Source organism: Panulirus ornatus, chromosome 10 (assembly GCF_036320965.1).
Source record: "Panulirus ornatus isolate Po-2019 chromosome 10, ASM3632096v1, whole genome shotgun sequence".
Lineage (NCBI taxonomy): Eukaryota > Metazoa > Arthropoda > Malacostraca > Decapoda > Palinuridae > Panulirus > Panulirus ornatus.
The window spans coordinates 9,020,550-9,041,979 of NC_092233.1; the positions used below are offsets into that span (position 1 = coordinate 9,020,550).

Genomic DNA, 21,430 nt, shown 5'->3' on the forward strand with positions numbered 1-21,430 from the left:
TCAACACTTTCCAACATGATTAATACTTTGTTCTATCTATCTATCTATCTATCTATCTATCTATCTATCTATCTATATATCTGATGCCTGTTCCCTCCGGGAACTCCTATCAAGGGGTGGCCTTACATGCCTCCCTATCAAACACCATCCCACGCATTCTTTCTCTGTTTCTCTCCCAACAGTATTCCTCCTCCCTATTTTCCTTTGCACAAGTGGTCTTACACTCACACCAATCCCTTTAATTGTACCATCATACACTCTCCTTGTAAACTCCCAGTCTTGCATTCTTTCCACATGTCCAATACCCCTCAAAGTATTATGTTTCACCCATTTTGCCACTCCATGATTTACTCCCTTTGCTTTCCTTGCCACACTACATCTCTCAAATACTCTCATTTATTTCAACATTCCATGATGTAGGCACACCACATACTCTTCTCAAGTAGCTTATTTCCACAGCCGGGATTCTTGACCTCTGTGCCTCAGTCCACCTCCATGTTTCAGCTGCATAGGTCAGAGTTGGGAGGAATATGCTGTCCCGTAATCCTCTCTTCATTTCCGACCCAGTAACTCTTCTACCCTTTACTACTCTCTCTCCCTTATCTCTCCTTCCATATTACCACACTTCATGTGTAGAGGTGGCAACAGAAATGGATAAAGGCAGCAAGTATGAATATGTATATGTGTATATATGTATATGTGGTTGAGAGAGCAGAAGAGGGTGTTTTGAAATGGTTTGGTCACATGGAGAGAGTGAGTGAGGAAAGATTGACAGAGAGGATATGTGTGTCAGAGGTGGAGGGATTGAGGAGAAGTGGGAGACCAAATTGGAGGTGGAAAGATGGAGTGAAAAAGATTTGAGTGATCGGGGCCTGAACATGCAGGAGGGTGAAAGTCGTGCAAGGAATAGAGTGAATTGGAACGATGTGGTATACCGGGGTTGACGTGCTGTCAATGAATTGAACCAGGGCATGTGAAGCGTCTGGGGTAAACCATGGAAAGTTGTGTGGGGCCTGGATGTGGAGAGGGAGCTGTGGTTTCGGTGCATTATACATGGCAGCTAGAGACTGAGTGTGAACGAATGTGGCCTTTTGTTGTCTTTTCCTAGCACTACCTAGCACACATGCGGGGGAAGGGGGCTGTTATTTCATGTGTGGTGGGGTGGCGACAGGAATAAATAAGGGCAAACAGTATGAATTATGTACATGTATATATATATATATATATGTATATGTCTGTGTGTGTATATGTATGTATACATTGCAATGTTTTTTTGTTTTTTTTTTCATACTATTTGCCATTTCCCGCGTAAGCGAGGTAGCGTTAAGAACAGAGAACTGGGCCTTAGAGAGAATATCCTCACCTGACCCCCTTCTCTGTTCCTTCTTTTGGAAAATTAAAAAAAACAAGAAAGGGGAGGATTTCCAGCCACCCGCTCCCTCCCCTTTTAGTCGCCTTTTACGACACGCAGGGAATACGTGGGAAGTATTCTTTCTCCCCTATCCCCAGGGATACATTGCAATGTATAAGTATATATATGTGTGTGTGTGTGGACATGCATGTATATACATGTGTATGTGGTTGGGCTGGACCATTCTTTCATCTGTTTTCTTGCGCTACCTCGCTAACGCGGGAGACAGCGACAAAGTATGATAAATGAAATGAATAACATATGTATATGTCTGTGTATGTATATGTTGAAATGTATAGTTATGTATATGTGCGTGTGTGGGCGTTTATGTATATACATGTGTATGTGGGTGGGTTGGGCCCTTTCATCTGTTTCCTTGTGCTGCCTCGCTAGCGCTGGAGATAGTGATTAAGTATAATAAAGTAAAAATATTTATATTTTAATTGATATACGTAATTGCTGTTTCCCGCATGAGTTAGGTAGTGCCAGAAAACAGACAAAGAGTGGTCCATCCACTCATATACATGTATATATACCTAAACACCCACAAATGCACATATACATATCCTTGCCTCTTGTTTTTAATTTTCCAGAGGAAGGAACAGAGAAGGGGCCAAATGAGGATATTCCCACTAAGGCTCATTCCTGTGTTCTTAACGGTACCTTACAAACGTGGGAAATGGCAAATATGTGTTAAAAAGATATCAAAATATACATACATATGCATACACATGTACATATTCATACTTACCACGGAAAAACAGCATCGCTTCCCCCAGCTTCAGCCAGGTAGCGCCAGGAAAACTTGACGAAAAAGGCCAAATTTATACACAGTCTCTAGCTGTCATGTGTAATGCATTGAAACAACAGCTCCCTATCCACATCCAGGCCCCACAGACCTTTCAGTGTTTTACTCCAGATGATTTACATACCCTGGTTCAGTCCATTGACAGCAAGCGTTGACCCTGGTATACCACATCGTTCCAGTTCACTCTATTCCTTTCAAGCCTCTCACCCTCCTGTATATTCAGGTTTCGATTGCTCAAAACCTTTTTCACTCCATCCTTCTACCTCTAATATGGACTACCGCTTCTTGTTCCCTCCACATCTGACACATATATCCTCTTTGTCAATCTTTCCTCACTCATTCTCTCAATGGGTCTAAACCATTTCAGTGCACCATTTTCTTCTCTCATCCACACTTTTTTTTGTTACCACACATCTCTCTTAGCCTTTCATTACTTATTCGATCCAACCACTTCACACCACATTTTGCCCTCAAACATTTCATTTCCAACACATCCTCCCTCTTCTATACAACCCTATCTATAGCCCATGCCTCGTAGCCACATAACATTGTTGGAACTACTATTCCTTCAAACATACCCATTTTTGCTCTACAAGATGATGTTATCTCCTTCCACACATTCTTCATCTCTCCCAGAACCTTCACCCTCTCCCCCACCCTGTGTCTCACTTCCGCTTCCATGGTTCCATCGGCTGCAAAGTCCACTCCCAGATATCTAAAACTCTTCACTTCCCCAAATTTTCTTCATTCAAACTCATATCCCGCTTAACTTGTCTTTCAACCCTGCTGAACCTAATAACCATGCTCTTATTCATGTTTACTCTCAACTTTTTCCTTTCACACACTTTTCCAAACTCAGTCACCAACCTCTGCAGTTTCTTACCTGAACCAGCCTCCAGAGCTGTATCATCCCAGTGAACAACAAATGACTCACTTCCCAGGTCCTCTCAACCAGAACAGACTGTATACTCGCCCCTCTCTTCAAAACTCTTGCATTTACCTCCCTAACCACCCCATCCATAAACAAATTAAACATCCATGGGTACTTCACACACCCCTTCTGCTGACTGACATTCAATGGGAATCAATCATTCTCCTCTCTTCCTACTTGTACACATGCTTTGCAAAGGATCTCTAATCACCCCTATCATATGCCTTCTCCGGATCCACAAATACCACATACAGACCCACCAGCTTTTCTAAATAGTTATCACACACATTCTTCAGAGCAAACACCTGATCCACTGTTTCCCATGTCAGCGAGGTTGTGTCAGGAAACAGATGAAGAATGGCCCATCCACTCATATACACATGTATGTATGTAGAGAAGCCACATCAACCTTACTACCCCTAGAATGAGATGGAGGACAGGGTGCCAAGATGGAGTTGCTCTGCTTCCTCATCCTTACTAGTGATACCCTGAATGAAACAAACCACCGCTGGAAATACGTAAATAACTCCGCCTTCAGCATTACTATCAATAACAACTCTCCCAACTTCAGTGCCTTTCATCACATCATCAGCAACCTTCAGGAATGGCCTACAGCCAATGACATTACCATCAACCACACTAAGGATCTGTTGATGTACATCAGCCTGGTTGCAAACAACATCCTGTCCCTTGACATCACACTGGGCCCTGACATCTGGGCAGTCAGAAACCTCATACTTTTTGATGTCGCCATCAGAAAAGTATGTAGTAGTTGGTAGACAATGACCAGGGAGGTATATTACCAGTACTACCTTCCTAGTTATTGGGAGGGTACTAATAGGGATGGCTGCATAATGAGCCAGCATTGCAGTGGTTGTCAAGTGGCACTCCTCTGATCCAGATAGCTGGCTTTTCTTTCTGTCTCACCCGCATGTGGACTACTGGTATTCTGTCCACAAACATACAATCTCTCCTTGTCATACATAACACTTGGCAACACTTAACTCACACAGCTCATTCTTTGTAACTCTAGAGTTTCTAGCTGTGAGCACTATGAGTTAACCCTGCCCTTTGGCAAAAGGGTAAGAGCAATAGACAGATGCAGCTGGTAGGAAAATTTAGTCAGGAACATATGGTAGCAGTAGTAGGTATGAACATTAGGTAGGAGAATTAAGTAGTAGTAGTCAGTAGTAACATTAAGTAGGAGCCTTTGCAGACACTGTGCTGGAGCTGCCCTTTGCCAGTGGCCTGTTAAGGGTGAGGCACTAAAGGCTAAGAAGCGGCACTGGAGTTCACTAGTTATGGAGACACGTGCCATTGCCACCTCTTTGAGGGAGTTCCAAGTGGGAACAGGCATCAGAGATATAGATAGAGTTATATCAGCAATATCATCAAATCTTCCTCATACATTCTGTACCTTCTCCACCAACTGAAATCACTAGGCTTCCACAATTTGAGCTGAGGAATTTCTGTGCCATCTTTATTGTACCTAAGCTCACCTGCATCTCCTTAAACTGGCACCTCACTAACAGCTACTCAGAAGGACCAGCTAGAAAGAGTGCAGAAAAGGGCCTGAAGAATCTTCCTAGACCCTTATTATGTCACCTAACAAGAGACCCTCATCTTGCTGAATCCGTCCTCCTCTCTAACCATCACCAGCAGATCACATGGCAGTTTGGCGATATTCTGCTGACACACCCCATCACAGAGACCTCCAATACTCCGATGCCCCTCCACCATGGACTGTCATTTGTTACTGCAACAGACTTATTCCAATTAGAGCTTGTAAGCTTATAAGAACAATCCTATACCTACCATTGTGAACATCATAAACAATTATGAACAAGTGCATAGCTGTGCAAGTGAACAGCTTAATTTCTTGTTAGTTAGGCTATTTGGTATGCCAGCAAATTTATTATTGTAAATATGCATCTCTTAATGTTCAACTAAGTGCATACTGTGTAAACCATACTACTTACTGGTGTTGATGTTATTCAGGAAATGACCCATAAATGACACTGGATGCTGTAGCTGAAAGAGGTAAAATGGAATGAAGAGACCATGCTCCTGATGAAAACCATCTCACATATTTACTTGATGTAGATGGGAAAGGTGGTAGATGATGACAAAAGAAGTCATGACTGTCTGTCAGGATTCAGAGTTACCACATTTATGTGTCATAGACGAAAAGGAGCAGCATTTTGCTTTCGCTTAATACCATCTTAAGAATATTGACTTATGTATGTTTTGTGTGTCCTTATGGTATATACCTTGCTGGCAGAATTAACAGGCAGTGTTTTGTACCCAGGTACCAAAACTGTTTCCATGGGGTAGACCTTTGTCAGCTTCGGGAACAGGCCCTCAAGGAATACCTTCGTCAGCCTATTGTAGATACTTTTGATATTGGTATCTGCTTAGCAAAATCAATCCGATATTCTCTGGACTTCATGACAGCACAGGAAAGAGATTTACATCATCTAGGTAAGATATATTTTTTTTTATTCATGCCATCCATCTGCATATCTATGTTGCAGCCATACAGATAGATGGTTCATGCATTTATTGCTCAAAACCCCCCATTGAGTCAGCACAAGCCACATGGGTTTGACTCCTAGGCACTACAGTTGGCGTATGTCCAACCCGGATGCTCATCCTACCCTTAGAGCTGGTCGATATATGGGTACCTAGCTTAGTGTGGGTGTGTGTGTGTGTGTGTGTGTGTGTGTGTATGTATGTATGTGTGTGTGTGTGTGTGTGTGTGTGAATGCCTGTGTGTAGATATACATAGGTGTAAAACATGGTACATGTATGCAAGGTTAAGAGACAGTGCAGCACGGGTGTGAACTCCCACATGAATAGTAATTGTATACATGTATAATACACAGAAAACATGTAAGATAAAGTTGACATTATTGTAAGTATTGAACTAACAGTAAATAAGCAGTATGCATGTTAGCACACCCAGCTTGGGCCCTCAGACCCATACCCAAGGTAAACAGGGAAGTGGCTGGTGTTGCTCATTCACCTTTAAATTGTTTATAATGTTTTTTAATGCACACTGTTATTTCCAGTCATAAATTGTATTATTAGCAGGCATATATTAATAGGCATTTGGGGCAGTCCTCACAGGGTAGTGCAGATGATTGGGAAATGTGTAAGAGAAAGCTGCAGGAGTCAAGAGGAAGGTGCAGGGGATCATAAATAGGGCAAATGTGAGTTGGGGTGAGAGAGTATCTTTAAACTTTAGGGAGGATTAATAGCTGTTTTAGAAGGTAGTAAATAATTTGCAAAAGACAAAAGAACAAATAAGAACATTGTTGAAAGGGGCAAGAGGGAAGTGATGATAGGTAGTGATGAAGTTAGAAGGAGATGGAGTGAGTATTTTGAGGGATTGTTAAATGTGTTTGATGATTGAGTGGCAGATGTAAAATGTTTTGGTCAGGGGTGGTATGTGAAGTGAGAGTGTCATGAAGAGTGATTTGGTGAAGAGAGAAGAGGTGGTGAAAGCCTTGCATAAGTTGGAATGCAGCTGGGTTCTGCAGTGGATGGTACTGCTGTTGAATTCATTGAGAAAGGATGTGACTGTTTTTGATTGGTTGATGATATTTATTGTATGTATGAATGCAAGAGTTTTGGAAAGAGGGGCAAGTATGTAGTCTGTTGTGGATGAGAGAGCTTGGGAAGTGAGTCAGTTGTTGTTCGCTGATTATACAGTGCTGGTGGCTGATTCGAGTGAGAAACTGCAGAAGCTGGTGACTGAGTTTGGTAAAGTGTGTGAAAAAAGAAAGCTGAGAGTAAATGTGAATAAGAGCAAGGTTATGAGGTACAGTAGGGTTGAGGGACAAGTCAATTGGGAGGTAAGTTTGAATGGAGAAAAACTGGAGGAAGTGAAGTGTTTTAGATATCTGGGAGTGGGTTTGGCAGCGGATGGAACCATGGAAGCGGAAATGAATCATGGGGTGGGGGAGGGGGCGAAAGTTCTGGGAGCATTGAAGAATGTGTGGAAGTCGAGAACATTATCTCGGAAAGCAAAAATGGGTATGTTTGAAGGAATAGTGGTTCCAACAATGTTATATGGGTGCGAGGCATGGGATAGATAGATTTGTGCGCAGGAGGGTGGATGTGCTGGAAATGAGATGCTTGAGGACAATATGTGGTGTGAGGTGGTCTGATTAAGTAATGATAGGGTAAGAGGGAAGAGAGATGTGTGGTAATAAGAAGAGTGTGGTTGAGAGAGCAGAAGAGGGTGTTTTGAAATGGTTTGGTTACATGGAGAGAATGAATGAGTGAGGAAAGATTGACCAAGAGGATATATGTGTCAGAGGTGGAGGGAACGAGGAGAAGTAGGAGACCAAATTGGAGATGGAAAGATGAAGTGAAAAAGATTTGAGCGATTGGGGCCTGAACATGCAGGAGGGTGAAAGGCGTGCAAGGAATAGAGTGAATTGGAACGATGTGGTATACCGGGGTCGATGTGCTGTCCATGGATTGAACCAGGGTGTGTGAAGCGTCTAGGGTAAACCATGGAAAGTTCTGTGGGGCTTGGATGTGGAAAGGGAGCTGTGGTTTTGATGCATTATACATGAGCTAGAGACTGAGTGTGAATGAATGTGGCCTTTGTTGTCTTTTCCTAGTGCTACCTCATGCACATGTGGGGGGAGGGGGTTGTTATTTCATGTGTGGCAGGGTGGCGATGGGAATGAATAAAGGCAGCAAGTATGAATTATGGACATGTGTATATATGTATATGTCTGCATGTGTATATATATGTATATATTGAGATTTATACGTATGTATATTTGCATGTATATACCTGTGTATGCGTGTATATACATGTGTATGTGGGTGGGTAGGGCCATTCTTTTGTCTGTTTCCTTGCACTACCTCGCCAGCACGGGAGACAGCTACAAAGCAAAATAGTAATGATAATAATATGAATGAATGCAAAGTGCCAGAATATGGGTGGAATGCATGTATAATGCCATTGTTTAAAGACAAATGGGATAAAGGTGAGTGTTCAAACTAAAGAGGTGTAAGTTTGTTTAGTACACCTGATAAGTTATATGGGAGGATGTTGATTGGGAGGTGAAGGTATGGACAGACCATCAGATTGGGTAGGAGTAGCATGGTTTCAGGAATGGTATAGGATATATGGATTAGTTGTTTGCTTTAAAGAATGTGTGTGAGAAATACTTAGGGAAAGTGATAGATTTGTATGAGCCATTTATGGATCTCGAGAAGTCATATAATAGGGTTGATAGTGATGCTTTTTGTAAGGATATATGGTGTCAGAGGGAAGCTGCCAGAAGCACCGAGAAGTTTTTATGAAGGATGTAAGGCATGTGTATGAATAGGAAGAGAGGAGAGTGAATAGTTATGTTTGAAGGAATAGTAGTCCTAACAATATTATATGGTTGTTAGGTATGGGCTGTAGATAAGCTTGTGCAGAGGAGATTGTATGTATTGGAAATGAAATGTTTGAGGGCATGTTCTGTGTGGTGGTTTGATTAATTAAGTAATGAATGGGTAAGAGATATGTATGGGAATAAAAAGAGTGTGGTTGAAAGCAGAAGGTGTGCTGAAATGGTTTGGACATAAGGAGAGGATGAGTGAGGAAACGTTGACAGAGAAGATGCATGTGTCAGGAATGGAGGGAACAAAGGGAACTGGGAGACCAAATTAGAGATGGGAGGATGTAGTGAAAAAGATTTTGAGCGATTGGGGTCTGAACATGCGGGAGGGTGAAAGGTGAACATGGAATAGAGTGAATTGGAACTATGTAGTTTACTGGGGTCAGTGTCCTGTCAATGGATAGAAACAGGGCATATGAAACATCTTTGGATAAACCATGGAAAGGTATGTGGGACCTGGATGGGGATAGGGAGCTGTGGTTGTGGTGCATTACACATGACAGCTCTTGTATATATGTGAACAGATGTTGCTGTCCTTCATCTGTTTCCTGGCACTACGTTGCTGATGCAAGGGGCGGTGATTGGATGTAGGCGAGAGGAGGATAATGTGTATATTACTTTTTTTTCTTTTCTTTCCTTTATTTGTGCTTTTTACAGTGTGTGTGTGGGGGGGGGGGGTTAAGGAATGGATGAGGGGAAAGAAGTATGAATGTGTATATTTGTATATATGTAGATGTAAAAGTGTGTGTGTGTAAATTGGCTAGTGAAAGAGAATAGAGAGGTGTTTGGATGGGACTTACAGGAAAGGAGTGCAAATGACTGGAAGATGTGTAGAGAAGGCAGCAGGAGGTCAAGAGGAAGGTGCAAGGGTTGAAAAAAGGGTAAATGAGAGTTGGAGTGAGAGAGTATTATTAGATTTAGGAAAAATTAAAAGATGTTTTGGAAGGAGGTAAATAATGTGAAAATGACAAAAGAACAAATTGAAACATAAGTGAAGGGGCAAGGGTATCAGTGAAGTGATAACTGGTAGTGATGGAGTGAGGAGATGTAGTGAGTATTTTGAAGGATTGTTGAATGTGTTAGATGACAGAGTGGCAGATGTCGGGTGTTCTTGGTCTGGATGGTGTACAAAGTGAGAGAGTCAGGGAGAATGGTTGGTGAAGAGAGAATTGGTGGTGAAAGCTTTGCAGAAGATGAAATCCAACAAGGTGGTGGGAGTGGATGGTATTGCAGTTGAATTTATTAAGAAAGGGTTGACTGTGTTGTTGATTGATTGGTAAGAATATTCAGTGTATGTATGGGTCATGGTGATGTGCCTTAGGATTGGTGGAATGCAATGTATAGTGCCAATGTATAAAGGCAAAGGGGACAAATGTGAGTGTTCAAATTACAGAGGCATAAATTTTTTGAGTATACCAGGAAAATTGTATGGGAGGGTATTGATTTAGAGGGTGAAGGCATGTACAGAGCACCAGACTGAGGAGGAACAGTTTGGTTTCAGCAGTGGTAGGGGAAGTTTGGATCAGGTGTTTGCTTTGAAGAATATGTGTGTGAAATACTTAGAAAAACACATGGATTTGTATGTGGCATTTATGGATCTGGAAAAGTAATATGATAGGGTTGATAGAGATGCTTTTTGGAGGGTAATAAGAACATATATAGGGAGGTAAGCTGCTAGAAGCAGAGAAATTTTTATTGAGGGTGTAAGGCATGTGTACAAGTAGGAAGAGAGGAGAGTGATTAGTTCCCATTAAAATTACAAATATAGAGCATCTATTTTGCCTCTCATGTTGAATGATGTTTGCTAGTTTGTTTGTTGGCAGATGCACTTTGCACACAAAACCAATTCCAGTGCACTTTCTTTATTCTTCACCTGGATAATTTCAATAATGCAAGGATACAATTTCTAACTATATCTGCAGTCATATAGTTTTAGAACACTCCAGTTTATTCCTGCAGTCATATAAACGTGTTAGGCATAACCATATCCTCCACTCTCTTTGAATCACAAAAAAATGTGCACCTCAAATAAATGCTTCTCAAAAGTTGGGCATATTGTATATATGCTGTAGTATTTTTTTAAGTTAGCAGTTAATTCTAAATATACAAGGGTCTTATTCATTCAGCGCATGGAGTATTGCTTTCATATATAAGATGGCACCTCCACAATTTCTCCCCAGCCAGAGTGGAATCAAAAGCATTCAACCTCATTAACTCTTCTATTCTCATCATCCATCCCTTTTCAATTTGCAGTGATTTTGTGGTTCTCTCTCTGTTCTGTAGGCATTAACTTGATCACAGCTTGTGTGTATTGTCTGCATGTGCCCAAGACACTAAGGCTTGGTACCCTGGCTACTGCTACCCGTTTTTTCTCTGTGGTGACCAATCACTTGAAGATTGCCTATTACAATTCTTGTTTCTTTCTTTATGCAGTGAAGCAGTGGATGTCTCTCCCTCCTTTTGTCTTGCAACTTTTCCACCTATAAGGATCTGGTCTTCATACAGCAGAGGAATGCTGACCAATCTCATCATTCTCTTTCTTGCATTCATCAGTTTCCTATCATCCATGATTAGGGCATGGTTTTGCCTTTACCATGTTGGGTACTATATAAAGAAAAAAAGTGGTGTGTAGATATTGGCAAAAGACTGTTAGGTCAGGCAAATGTACAAAAGCTGATGACAGTTGAGGTGAATTTTGACACCTCTTAAGCACTGAAATTAATTTTAAGTGGCTGAACCCTTTGGTGAGAGGTTCTGGTCCCCTCTAGAGTATGACCCCAGACTCTTATGTTATCTTTTTTCCAAAGGTTTTCCTTCTGTTATGAAATGTGTTTAGGAGAGAAGACTAAACTGTTCCCAGTTTTGATATTAATTTTTGATTTGATTAGACTGTAGTGGAGACAGGGCAGGTTAACGTGACTCCAGCCCTCAGAACTGTGTTGCTGTCTTTATCTGCATGCCAAAGAGATCTGTTTGTTTTAACCATGTACAGTGATTCTTTTTCTGTTGTGAACCACGTCAAGTTTTGTTGGATGTTTGTCAACTTGCATCTTAACTGAACCCATCATGTTTCCCTTTCACTAGTAAGACTGCCTGCTCATTTTAAAAGGTTTATTTGTATGTAAAAGACATCATTTATAATTCATAAATGGTATATTAGAAAACTGCCGTAATGTGCAGCTCATGTTTGGCACTAAGGTCTTGTACAAGATCACGGTGAAGGACAAAAAGAAAAGAACATTCGTGTTGTGTCTTTGTAGATGTTTGTGTTCAGTAATACAGGGTTCTACAAACTCAAAACAGCCAGATAATAGCCTGCCACATAAACATTTGTTTATTGTATGTTAGGACTGTATGTATATACATGTGTATGGGGGGGGGTTGGGCCATTTCTTTCGTCTGTTTCCTTGCGCTACCTCGCAAACGCGGGAGACAGCGACAAAGTATAATAAAAATAAAATAATGTTAGGACTGTCTCAGCAAACCCTGATTGCTGACACTTATTTCCTGAGTCCATGGCTTCAGCACTTGACATGAACAATAGTTGTTGCCTCAGATACAGTACAGTATACTGAAAGTGATCAGTCTGTCAATATGTAACATTACTTCTGTAAGATAAACTGTAGCAACTTAGCTTTAACATTTTAGTATTTATTTTTTTTTAGCTCATCTGGAGAGCTGTTATTACTTTGCACCTAAATATGTCATCTGACTGTTAACTTTTCACATTTTAATCTTTTTAGAAAGTGTTGGATAAATTACCCCAAGACTTTTGATGGCCCTTTATCAAGTATCTTATTTCATGATGATCCAACATCTGATATGGCTGTCACAGGGCAAGTTGGTTTGTGATTGGCTGCAGTGTTTGTCATCTGTCTGTAAACATAATCACATTTTGATCCAAACCCATTGGCTCATTTGAACTGAAACTTTTTAGAAGTGATCTTTGGATGGTCCTTTATCAAGTTTCCTAATTTCATGCCCTCCCCCCAGCATCTAATATGGACACAACAGGGCAAAATGGTCTCCTTGGCTGAAATTTTGGCAGTCTTTTTGTCAGAAACCACAAAGCAGATTGAATGAAAACTTTACAGAGGTGATTGACGAGTGGTGCCCTGTCAGATTACCTCATAACATGCTGATATGACATCCAGTATGGCTGCCATCTGACAGTATTGGCCAGGTGAGCAGTGCAGGCTTACCTGAGCCTTAGGTTTCTGATTTTATAATTTTTAGCTTTTGATCTCACACACACACACACACACACACACACACACACACACACACACACACACACACACACACACATGCGTGCAAGCTTGAATGGTACTCCCAAGATATTGCAAGAGCTATATGGTGCAGAAATAAGCTCTATGAGCATAAGACATCTGACAGTGACCCAAATATTGCAATGCAGTGCATCACAGTCAGAAGACAAGTGAAAGTTCTTATCAAAAATACCAAGAGAGGATACAAAGTGACTAATGCAAGAGATAGAGATCATAAAAGACTTTATAGATTTAACAGTGATAAGAAACATGAGGGGAATATGAGCCTTATTAAATGAGAATGCGTACCTCGTTGTGGACAATAAAAGCATAGCAACAACCCAGAACAAGTTCTTCTGATCTATTTTTATGCTAGAATGCAACAACACAAATTTTGAGACTGATGAATAGAACTCATTCAATGCAAAAAATTTGTCATCGCAGTTCGAGAAGTACTAACACAGATACATTGAAGACTAATAAAAGCTCAAGTCCTGATCATTTCTATCCATGAATGATTAAGAATGTCAGACACAAAATAGCTAGACAGTTGACCCATCTTTTCAGTACATAGCATCAGGATGGAATGGTCCCACAAGACTGGAGACTGCCAAACATCACTCCTATATACAGAAAAGGAAGCTGCAAGTTTTCTGGTAATCATCCTAGTAGCCTCACATCAATTATATGTAAATGTCTTGAGACAATTATTATAGATAAAATCATAGCCTATCTGGAACAACACAGCTTGCTCAGTGATATACAGCATGGTTTTAGAAGACACAGATCATGCCTTACAGGCCTCCTTGAATTTTATCATACATTACTCAATAACCCCAACAAGACAAAAGCAATAGATACAATATTTCTGGACTTCCAGAAAGCATTCATAAAGTCTGCTGCTTTAAATTGATGCACAGAGTTTGGGTCTTGTGGGATACTTGCTGCATAGGCCTATACTTTTCATCATTTATATAAACAATATTGACATATGGATTTATAACCTAGTCTCCAAATTTGCAGATGACACAAAGATCAGCAGTGCCATAGTGATTAAAGATGGGCTAAGATTATGAGATGAAATTGCTGAACCGTCTAGCAGATGGCAAATGCCATTTAACATTTATAGATATCAGCTATTGCAAGTTGGAGACGTAAACGAAAAATTTGATTGTGATCTGATGGGCCACAAGGTAAAGGACACTAAGTATGAGAGATCTAGGGGTCACTGTCTCCAATGAAACTGCCAAGAAAGCAAGTAGGATGTTAGGATTTATTAAAAGAATCTTTAGTACAAAAGCAAGGATATGATATTGCCACTACCTAAGTCTAGCTGGACCACACCTCGAATATGCAGTTTTGGGCCCCCCACTTAAGTAAGGAAATACTTGAATTGGAAGCATTGCAGTAAAGAACGACTAAATTAATTCCCTCCTTGTGAGAAGGGACTGCGCGAATTAACCTTGTTCTCCATAAGTAAGAGGTGCCTCCGGGGTAAATTAATCAAATGTTTCAAAATTCTTAAAAGATTCAACAGCATTGATATTGAACATTTCTTTACAGTAGTGCCAGCATTACTGACAAGAGGAAATGATTAAGACTTAGAGGTCACTGAGTTGATCTGGACTATGAAATATTTTTTACCAATGACATTATTGATGCATGTAATAAGCTAATAGAAAATGTTGTTATGAGCAACACCCTTTATATCTTCAAAATTAAGCTTGATCATCACTTGTCACTCTCTGGTATTGAAAAATTCATTTAATCAGTCATCATAACACAATTGTATATCAGTCTAACTTCTTAACCACTGATCTCTTCTAAGCCATGTTGCATTATCATACTAACATTGATTAACCCATGTCACCTGCTTTCAGAGTAATTTAGAATTACTGTATCATTCTTCAACATCAGGAATAATATAAGCATGGTAAGTTGAGAGGCTGGAGCTCAAGTTTATCCTTAGTATTGTCTTTATGAAAAGAAGTGAAGGGATGCATGTCGTTAGTGATGGTACGCATGACATATTCATGTTCATTCTACCTTATGACTTTCCTATAAAAATTTCCTTCCAGCTTATTCATTCTACAAAGTGTTTTTTCTACCCGTTTTCCTGCCAGCGTGTGTCAAAGGGAGCGGAGGGCGGGGAGAGAGCCTTTGCCTTGCTATCCTTTTCTTCTACTGCCTACTTTTTTTTCTTTTTTTTTAAGGCCTTAGGTCTGTGTGGTCTGTATATATATGTAACACTCCCTGTCTCAGATCCCAGAACATGTAGGCTTTTTTTTTGATATGTTTTAGTATGTCATCTGCTAAATTCATTAAATCTTTTCATCATTGCTACTATTATTTGATATCCACATGCGAGAATTTCTTTCTTTCTTAAGTATTCTGTATGTTACTTGCAGACTATAGCATTGAAGTCAGGATTGTAGTGGGTTGCCTTACATTTGTTAGGTAATTATATCTACATTTGTTAGTTGATTAAGTTTGTAACATATGAGTGTTATGGTGGAGAATAAAGAATTCTCTTTGATCAGTAATTAATCAGAATAACAAAGAAGCAGTACAACCAAGTGTGTGACAGGTTATAGAATATATGTTTTTTGTAGTAAACTATGTATAGCTTAGACAAAGGATGTTATTTTGCAGTAGTTTTACAAAGCTGATGCATCCATAGCTGATTAGGACTTCGGTATTATAACTCTGTATAATGCATACATGACAACATAACTGTGTTAGTCAATTAGGTATGAGTCAACTGCATTTTTCCCTTTACAGTTATTCCACTGGAGTTCCACATCCTGAAATCATGTACAATGCATGGCCTGGCATTCTGGTTTGATGTGGCCTTTCTTGGTTCATCACAAACAGTTTGGCTTTCAACTGCTCCCACTGAGCCACTCACTCATTGGTATCAGGTATATATGTTTTTATTGTTTTTTGGTTTCCAGTTATCATTAATATTAGTGATCATGTTTAATTATTTTTCCTGTGTTCCAAACCATTTAACCTGTTCCATTTGAGCTTAGTTTCACTCAGAGCTGTATCATCCAGGCTCCTCTCCTCAAACATACTGCATATATTTTGCTTTTTCTTTTCCTGGTTACATCCCCACATTCAGACACCCAAACCTGAACCTTGGAGGAGGATGAGCACTCCTCACTTAGCTCCTTCTGTTATGAATTTTAGAAATTGAAATAAAAGGAGAAAAGGGTTCCAAGCCTCCTAATTGTACCTTTGTAGTCACTTTCTACAGCACACAAGGAATACGTAGGAAGTATTATCTCTTTCATGTATGTCCATATTATTATTATTATCATTTATGCAGATATATATACTTACACGTACATATACATACATATACACACAACATGCATGTACATACGCATACACAGGCATATACATATGTACACATGTACATATTCATACTTGCTTGCCTTCATCCATTCCTGGCACCACCCATCTCCAGAGGAAACAGCATTGCCACCCCCTGCATCAGCAAGGTAGTGCCAGGAAGACAAAAAAAAAGGCCACTCGCTTACACTCAATCCCTAGCTGTCATGTGTAATGCATCGAGACCACAGCCCCCTATCCATATTCAGGCCCCACAGACCTTTCCAATTTTTTTCATTTTTTAATACATATTCCTCAAAGAGGATATATGTGTCAGTTGGGAGGGTCCAAGGAGAAGCAAGAGACCAAATCGAAGGTGGAAGGATGGAGTGAAAAAGATTTTGAGCAATCAGGGTCTGAACATACGGAAAGGTGAGAGGCATGCAAGGAATAGGTTGAATTGGAACAGTGTGGTATACCAAGTCGACATGCTGTCAGTGGACTGAACCAGGGCATGTGAAACATCTGGGGTAAACCATGGAAAGGGCCTTGGGGCTTGGATGTGAGCATATGAGGCCCCTCTTCATCTTTTTCTGGCACAACCTCGCTAACATGGGAAACGACGGTCAAGTATGAAAGAAAAAGTTCATTCCATCCATATTGCTCAGGATGTGTTCAGATGAGCTGGTAGACCAATATTTGATATGAAATGAGAAAAGAGTCATGGCTAGTTAAAGAAAGAACTCATGATGTGACATTCATACTCTCACCATATTGGTCTCCTTAACACTGAAGCACGTCATAAGTACCAAAACATTGAAGTGAAATACTATGTCTTTCTTATGAAATGAGGAAAAACATATAATAATTTTGATACATTCCTCAACCTACCTGAGGAGAATGGGAAGACTTGTAGTGGAAGCAGATGGTAAGATGATTATCTTACCCTTTGCTCCCTCTGCAAGTTTTTAATTTCTCCTGGGTAAATTGAAGACTACATTGCATATTTCTTTGTTGTTTAATTATTTCTATATGATGTCTTCATTTCATGAGAGAGATGATTTTTCTTTTTCTTACATTTTACTGTTTTGGTATTTACAGAAAATTTTGGTTTGGGGGAGACCAATCTCGTGAGAGCAGTAGGGCAGCTGGTTATAAATCTTTTCATATTTTTTATCCAAAAATTTTCTACCAGCTCAAATAAACATAAATTTGGGAGTCTTGATGCTATACTGTGTTTTTTGTGGTATTTTTTTTTATTATTATACTTTATCGCTTCAGACACAATTGAAAATGTGAAGGAAAATAGTGAAATTGGAGAAAAATGTAGCTTAGACATTGAAGCTTATTGATACAGTGGTTAAATTGATGAGAACTGCTATTGACGTTTGTGTAAATAAATTATACATTTCCTTTTTTCCATAGCCAGAGGTTGAACCATTATGTGACATTCATTTATTTCATTCATTTCAAGCTAGAAGTTTCAGTTTTCTAAATTGTTTCTTACATTTTTCATATGTATATATATGTATGTGTGTGTGTGTGTGTATATGTGTGTATGTATGTGTATGTGTGTGTATGTGTATATTTTTTTTTTTTTTTTTTTTTTTTATACTTTGTCGCTGTCTCCCGCGTTTGCGAGGTAGCGCAAGGAAACAGACGAAAGAAATGGCCCAACCCCCCCCCCCCCCCATACACATGTACATACACACGTCCAGACACGCAAATATACATACCTACACAGCTTTCCATGGTTTACCCCAGACGCTTCACATGCCTTGCTTCAATCCACTGACAGCACGTCAACCCCTGTATACCACATGACTCCAATTCACTCTATTTCTTGCCCTCCTTTCACCCTCCTGCATGTTCAGGCCCCGATCACACAAAATCTTTTTCACTCCATCTTTCCACCTCCAATTTGGTCTCCCTCTTCTCCTCGTTCCCTCCACCTCCGACACATATATCCTCTTGGTCAATCTCTCCTCACTCATTCTCTCCATGTGCCCAAACCATTTCAAAACACCCTCTTCTGCTCTCTCGACCACGCTCTTTTTATTTCCACACATCTCTCTTACCCTTACGTTACTTACTCGATCAAACCACCTCACACCACACATTGTCCTCAAACATCTCATTTCCAGCACATCCATCCTCCTGCGCACATCTCTATCCATAGCCCACGCCTCGCAACCATACAGCATTGTTGGAACCACTATTCCCTCAAACATACCCATTTTTGATTTCCGAGATAATGTTCTCGACTTCCACACATTTTTCAAGGCTCCCAAAATTTTCGCCCCCTCCCCCACCCTATGATCCACTTCCGCTTCCATGGTTCCATCCGCTGACAGATCCACTCCCAGATATCTAAAACACTTCACTTCCTCCAGTTTTTCTCCATTCAAACTCACCTCCCAATTGACTTGACCCTCACCCCTACTGTACCTAATAACCTTGCTCTTATTCACATTTACTCTCAACTTTCTTCTTCCACACACTTTACCAAACTCAGTCACCAGCTTCTGCAGTTTCTCACATGAATCAGCCACCAGCGCTGTATCATCAGCGAACAACAATTGACTCACTTCCCAAGCTCTCTCATCCCCAACAGACTTCATACTTGCCCCTCTTTCCAGGACTCTTGCATTTACCTCCTTTACAACCCCATCCATAAACAAATTAAACAACCATGGAGACATCACACACCCCTGCCGCAAACCTACATTCACTGAGAACCAATCACTTTCCTCTCTTCCTACACGTACACATGCCTTACATCCTCGATAAAAACTTTTCACTGCTTCTAACAACTTGCCTCCCACACCATATATTCTTAATACCTTCCACAGAGCATCTCTATCAACTCTATCATATGCCTTCTCCAGATCCATAAATGCTACATACAAATCCATTTGCTTTTCTAAGTATTTCTCACATACATTCTTCAAAGCAAACACCTGATCCACACATCCTCTACCACTTCTGAAACCGCACTGCTCTTCCCCAATCTGATGCTCTGTACATGCCTTCACCCTCTCAATCAATACCCTCCCATATAATTTACCAGGAATACTCAACAAACTTATACCTCTGTAATTTGAGCACTCACTCTTATCCCCTTTGCCTTTGTACAATGGCACTATGCACGCATTCCGCCAATCCTCAGGCACCTCACCATGAGTCATACATACATTAAATAACCTTACCAACCAGTCAACAATACAGTCACCCCCTTTCTTAATAAATTCCACTGTGTATATGTATGTGTATATGTATATATATATATATGTATATTATCCCTGGGGATAGGGGTGAAAGAATACTTCCCACGTATTCCTCGCGTGTCGTAGAAAGCGACTAGAGGGGACGGGAGCGGGGGGCCAGAAATCCTCCCCTCCTTGTATTAACTTTCTAAAATGGGAAACAGAAGAAGGAGTCACGCAGGGAGTGCTCATCCTCCTCGAAGGCTCAGAGTGGGGTGCCTAAATGTGTGTGGATGTAACCAAGATGTGAAAAAAGGAGAGATAGGTAGTATGTTTGAGGAAAGGAACCTGGATGTTTTGGCTCTGAGTGAGACGAAGCTCAAGGGTAAAGGGGAAGAGTGGTTTGGGAATGTCTGGGGAGTAAAGTCAGGGGTTAGTGAGAGGACAAGAGCAAGGGAAGGAGTAGCAATACTCCTGAAACAGGAGTTGTGGGAGTATGTGTAAGAAAGTAAATTCTCAATTAATATGGGTAAAACTGAAAGTTGATGGAGAGAGGTGGGTGATTATTGGTGCATATGCACCTGGGCATGAGAAGAAAGATCAAGAGAGGCAAGTGTTTTGGGAGCAGCTGAATGAGCGTGTTAGTGGTTTTGATGCACGAGACCGGGTTATAGTGATGGGTGATTTGAATGCAAAGGTGAGTAATGTGGCAGTTGAGGGAATAATTGGTATACATGGGGTGTTCAGTGTTGTAAATGGAAATGGTGAAGAGCTTGTAGATTTATGTGCTGAAAAAGGACTGATGATTGGGAATACCTGGTTTAAAAAGCGAGATATACATAAGTATACTTATGTAAATAGGAGAGATGGCCAGAGAGCGTTATTGGATTACGTGTTAATTGACAGGCGTGCGAAAGAGAGACTTTTGGATGTTAATGTGCTGAGAGGTGCAACTGGAGGGATGTCTGATCATTATCTTGTGGAGGCTAAGGTGAAGATTTGTATGGGTTTTCAGAAAAGAAGAGTGAATGTTGGGGTGAAGAGGGTGGTGTGAGTAAGTGAGCTTGAGAAGGAGACCTGTGTGAGGAAGTACCAGGAGAGACTGAGTACAGAATGGAAAAAGGTGAGAACAATGGAAGTAAGGGGAGTGGGGGAGGAATGGGATATATTTAGGGAATCAGTGATGGATTGCGCAAAAGATGCTTGTGGCATGAGAAGAGTGGGAGGTGGGTTGATTAGAAAGGGTAGTGAGTGGTGGGATGAAGAAGTAAGAGTATCAGTGAAAGAGAAGAGAGAGGCATTTGGACGATTTTTGCAGGGAAAAAATGCAATTGAGTGGGAGATGTATAAAAGAAAGAGACAGGAGGTCAAGAGAAAGGTGCAAGAGGTGAAAAAAAGGGCAAATGAGAGTTGGGGTGAGAGAGTATCATTAAATTTTAGGGAGAATAAAAAGATGTTCTGGAAGGAGGTAAATAAAGTGCGTAAGACAAGGGAGCAAATGGGAACTTCAGTGAAGAGCGCAAATGGGGAGGTGATAACAAGTAGTGGTGATGTGAGAAGGAGATGGAGTGAGTATTTTGAAGGTTTGTTGAATGTGTTTGATGATAGAGTGGCAGATGTAGGGTGTTTTGGTCGAGGTGGTGTGCAAAGTGAGAGGGTTAGGGAAAATGATTCGGTAAACAGAGAAGAGGTAGTGAAAGCTTTGCGGAAGATGAAAGCCGGCAAGGCAGCAGGTTTGGATGGTATTGCAGTGGAATTTATTAAAAAAGGGGGTGACTGTATTGTTGACTGGTTGGTAAGGTTATTTAATGTATGTATGACTCATGGTGAGGTGCCTGAGGATTGGCGGAATGCGTGCATAGTGCCATTGTACAAAGGCAAAGGGGATAAGAGTGAGTGCTCAAATTACAGAGGTATAAGTTTGTTGAGTATTCCTGGTAAATTATATGGGAGGGTATTGATTGAGAGGGTGAAGGCATGTACAGAGCATCAGATTGGGGAAGAGCAGTGTGGTTTCAGAAGTGGTAGAGGATGTGTGGATCAGGTGTTTGCTTTGAAG

At 40.6% G+C, this 21,430-nt stretch overlaps 1 protein-coding gene across 1 annotated transcript in view; it reads left to right on the forward strand.

Moving 5' to 3' along the window:
• Nucleotides 1–21,430, forward strand: part of Art4 (arginine methyltransferase 4) — a 179,288-nt gene that overhangs the window by 19,939 nt on the left and 137,919 nt on the right. Inside the window, exons 7-8 of the mRNA XM_071665516.1 lie at nt 5,459–5,631; nt 15,611–15,750. Of these exons, the coding sequence (XP_071521617.1) occupies nt 5,459–5,631; nt 15,611–15,750 (313 nt within the window). The remainder of the gene's footprint in view (nt 1–5,458; nt 5,632–15,610; nt 15,751–21,430) is intronic.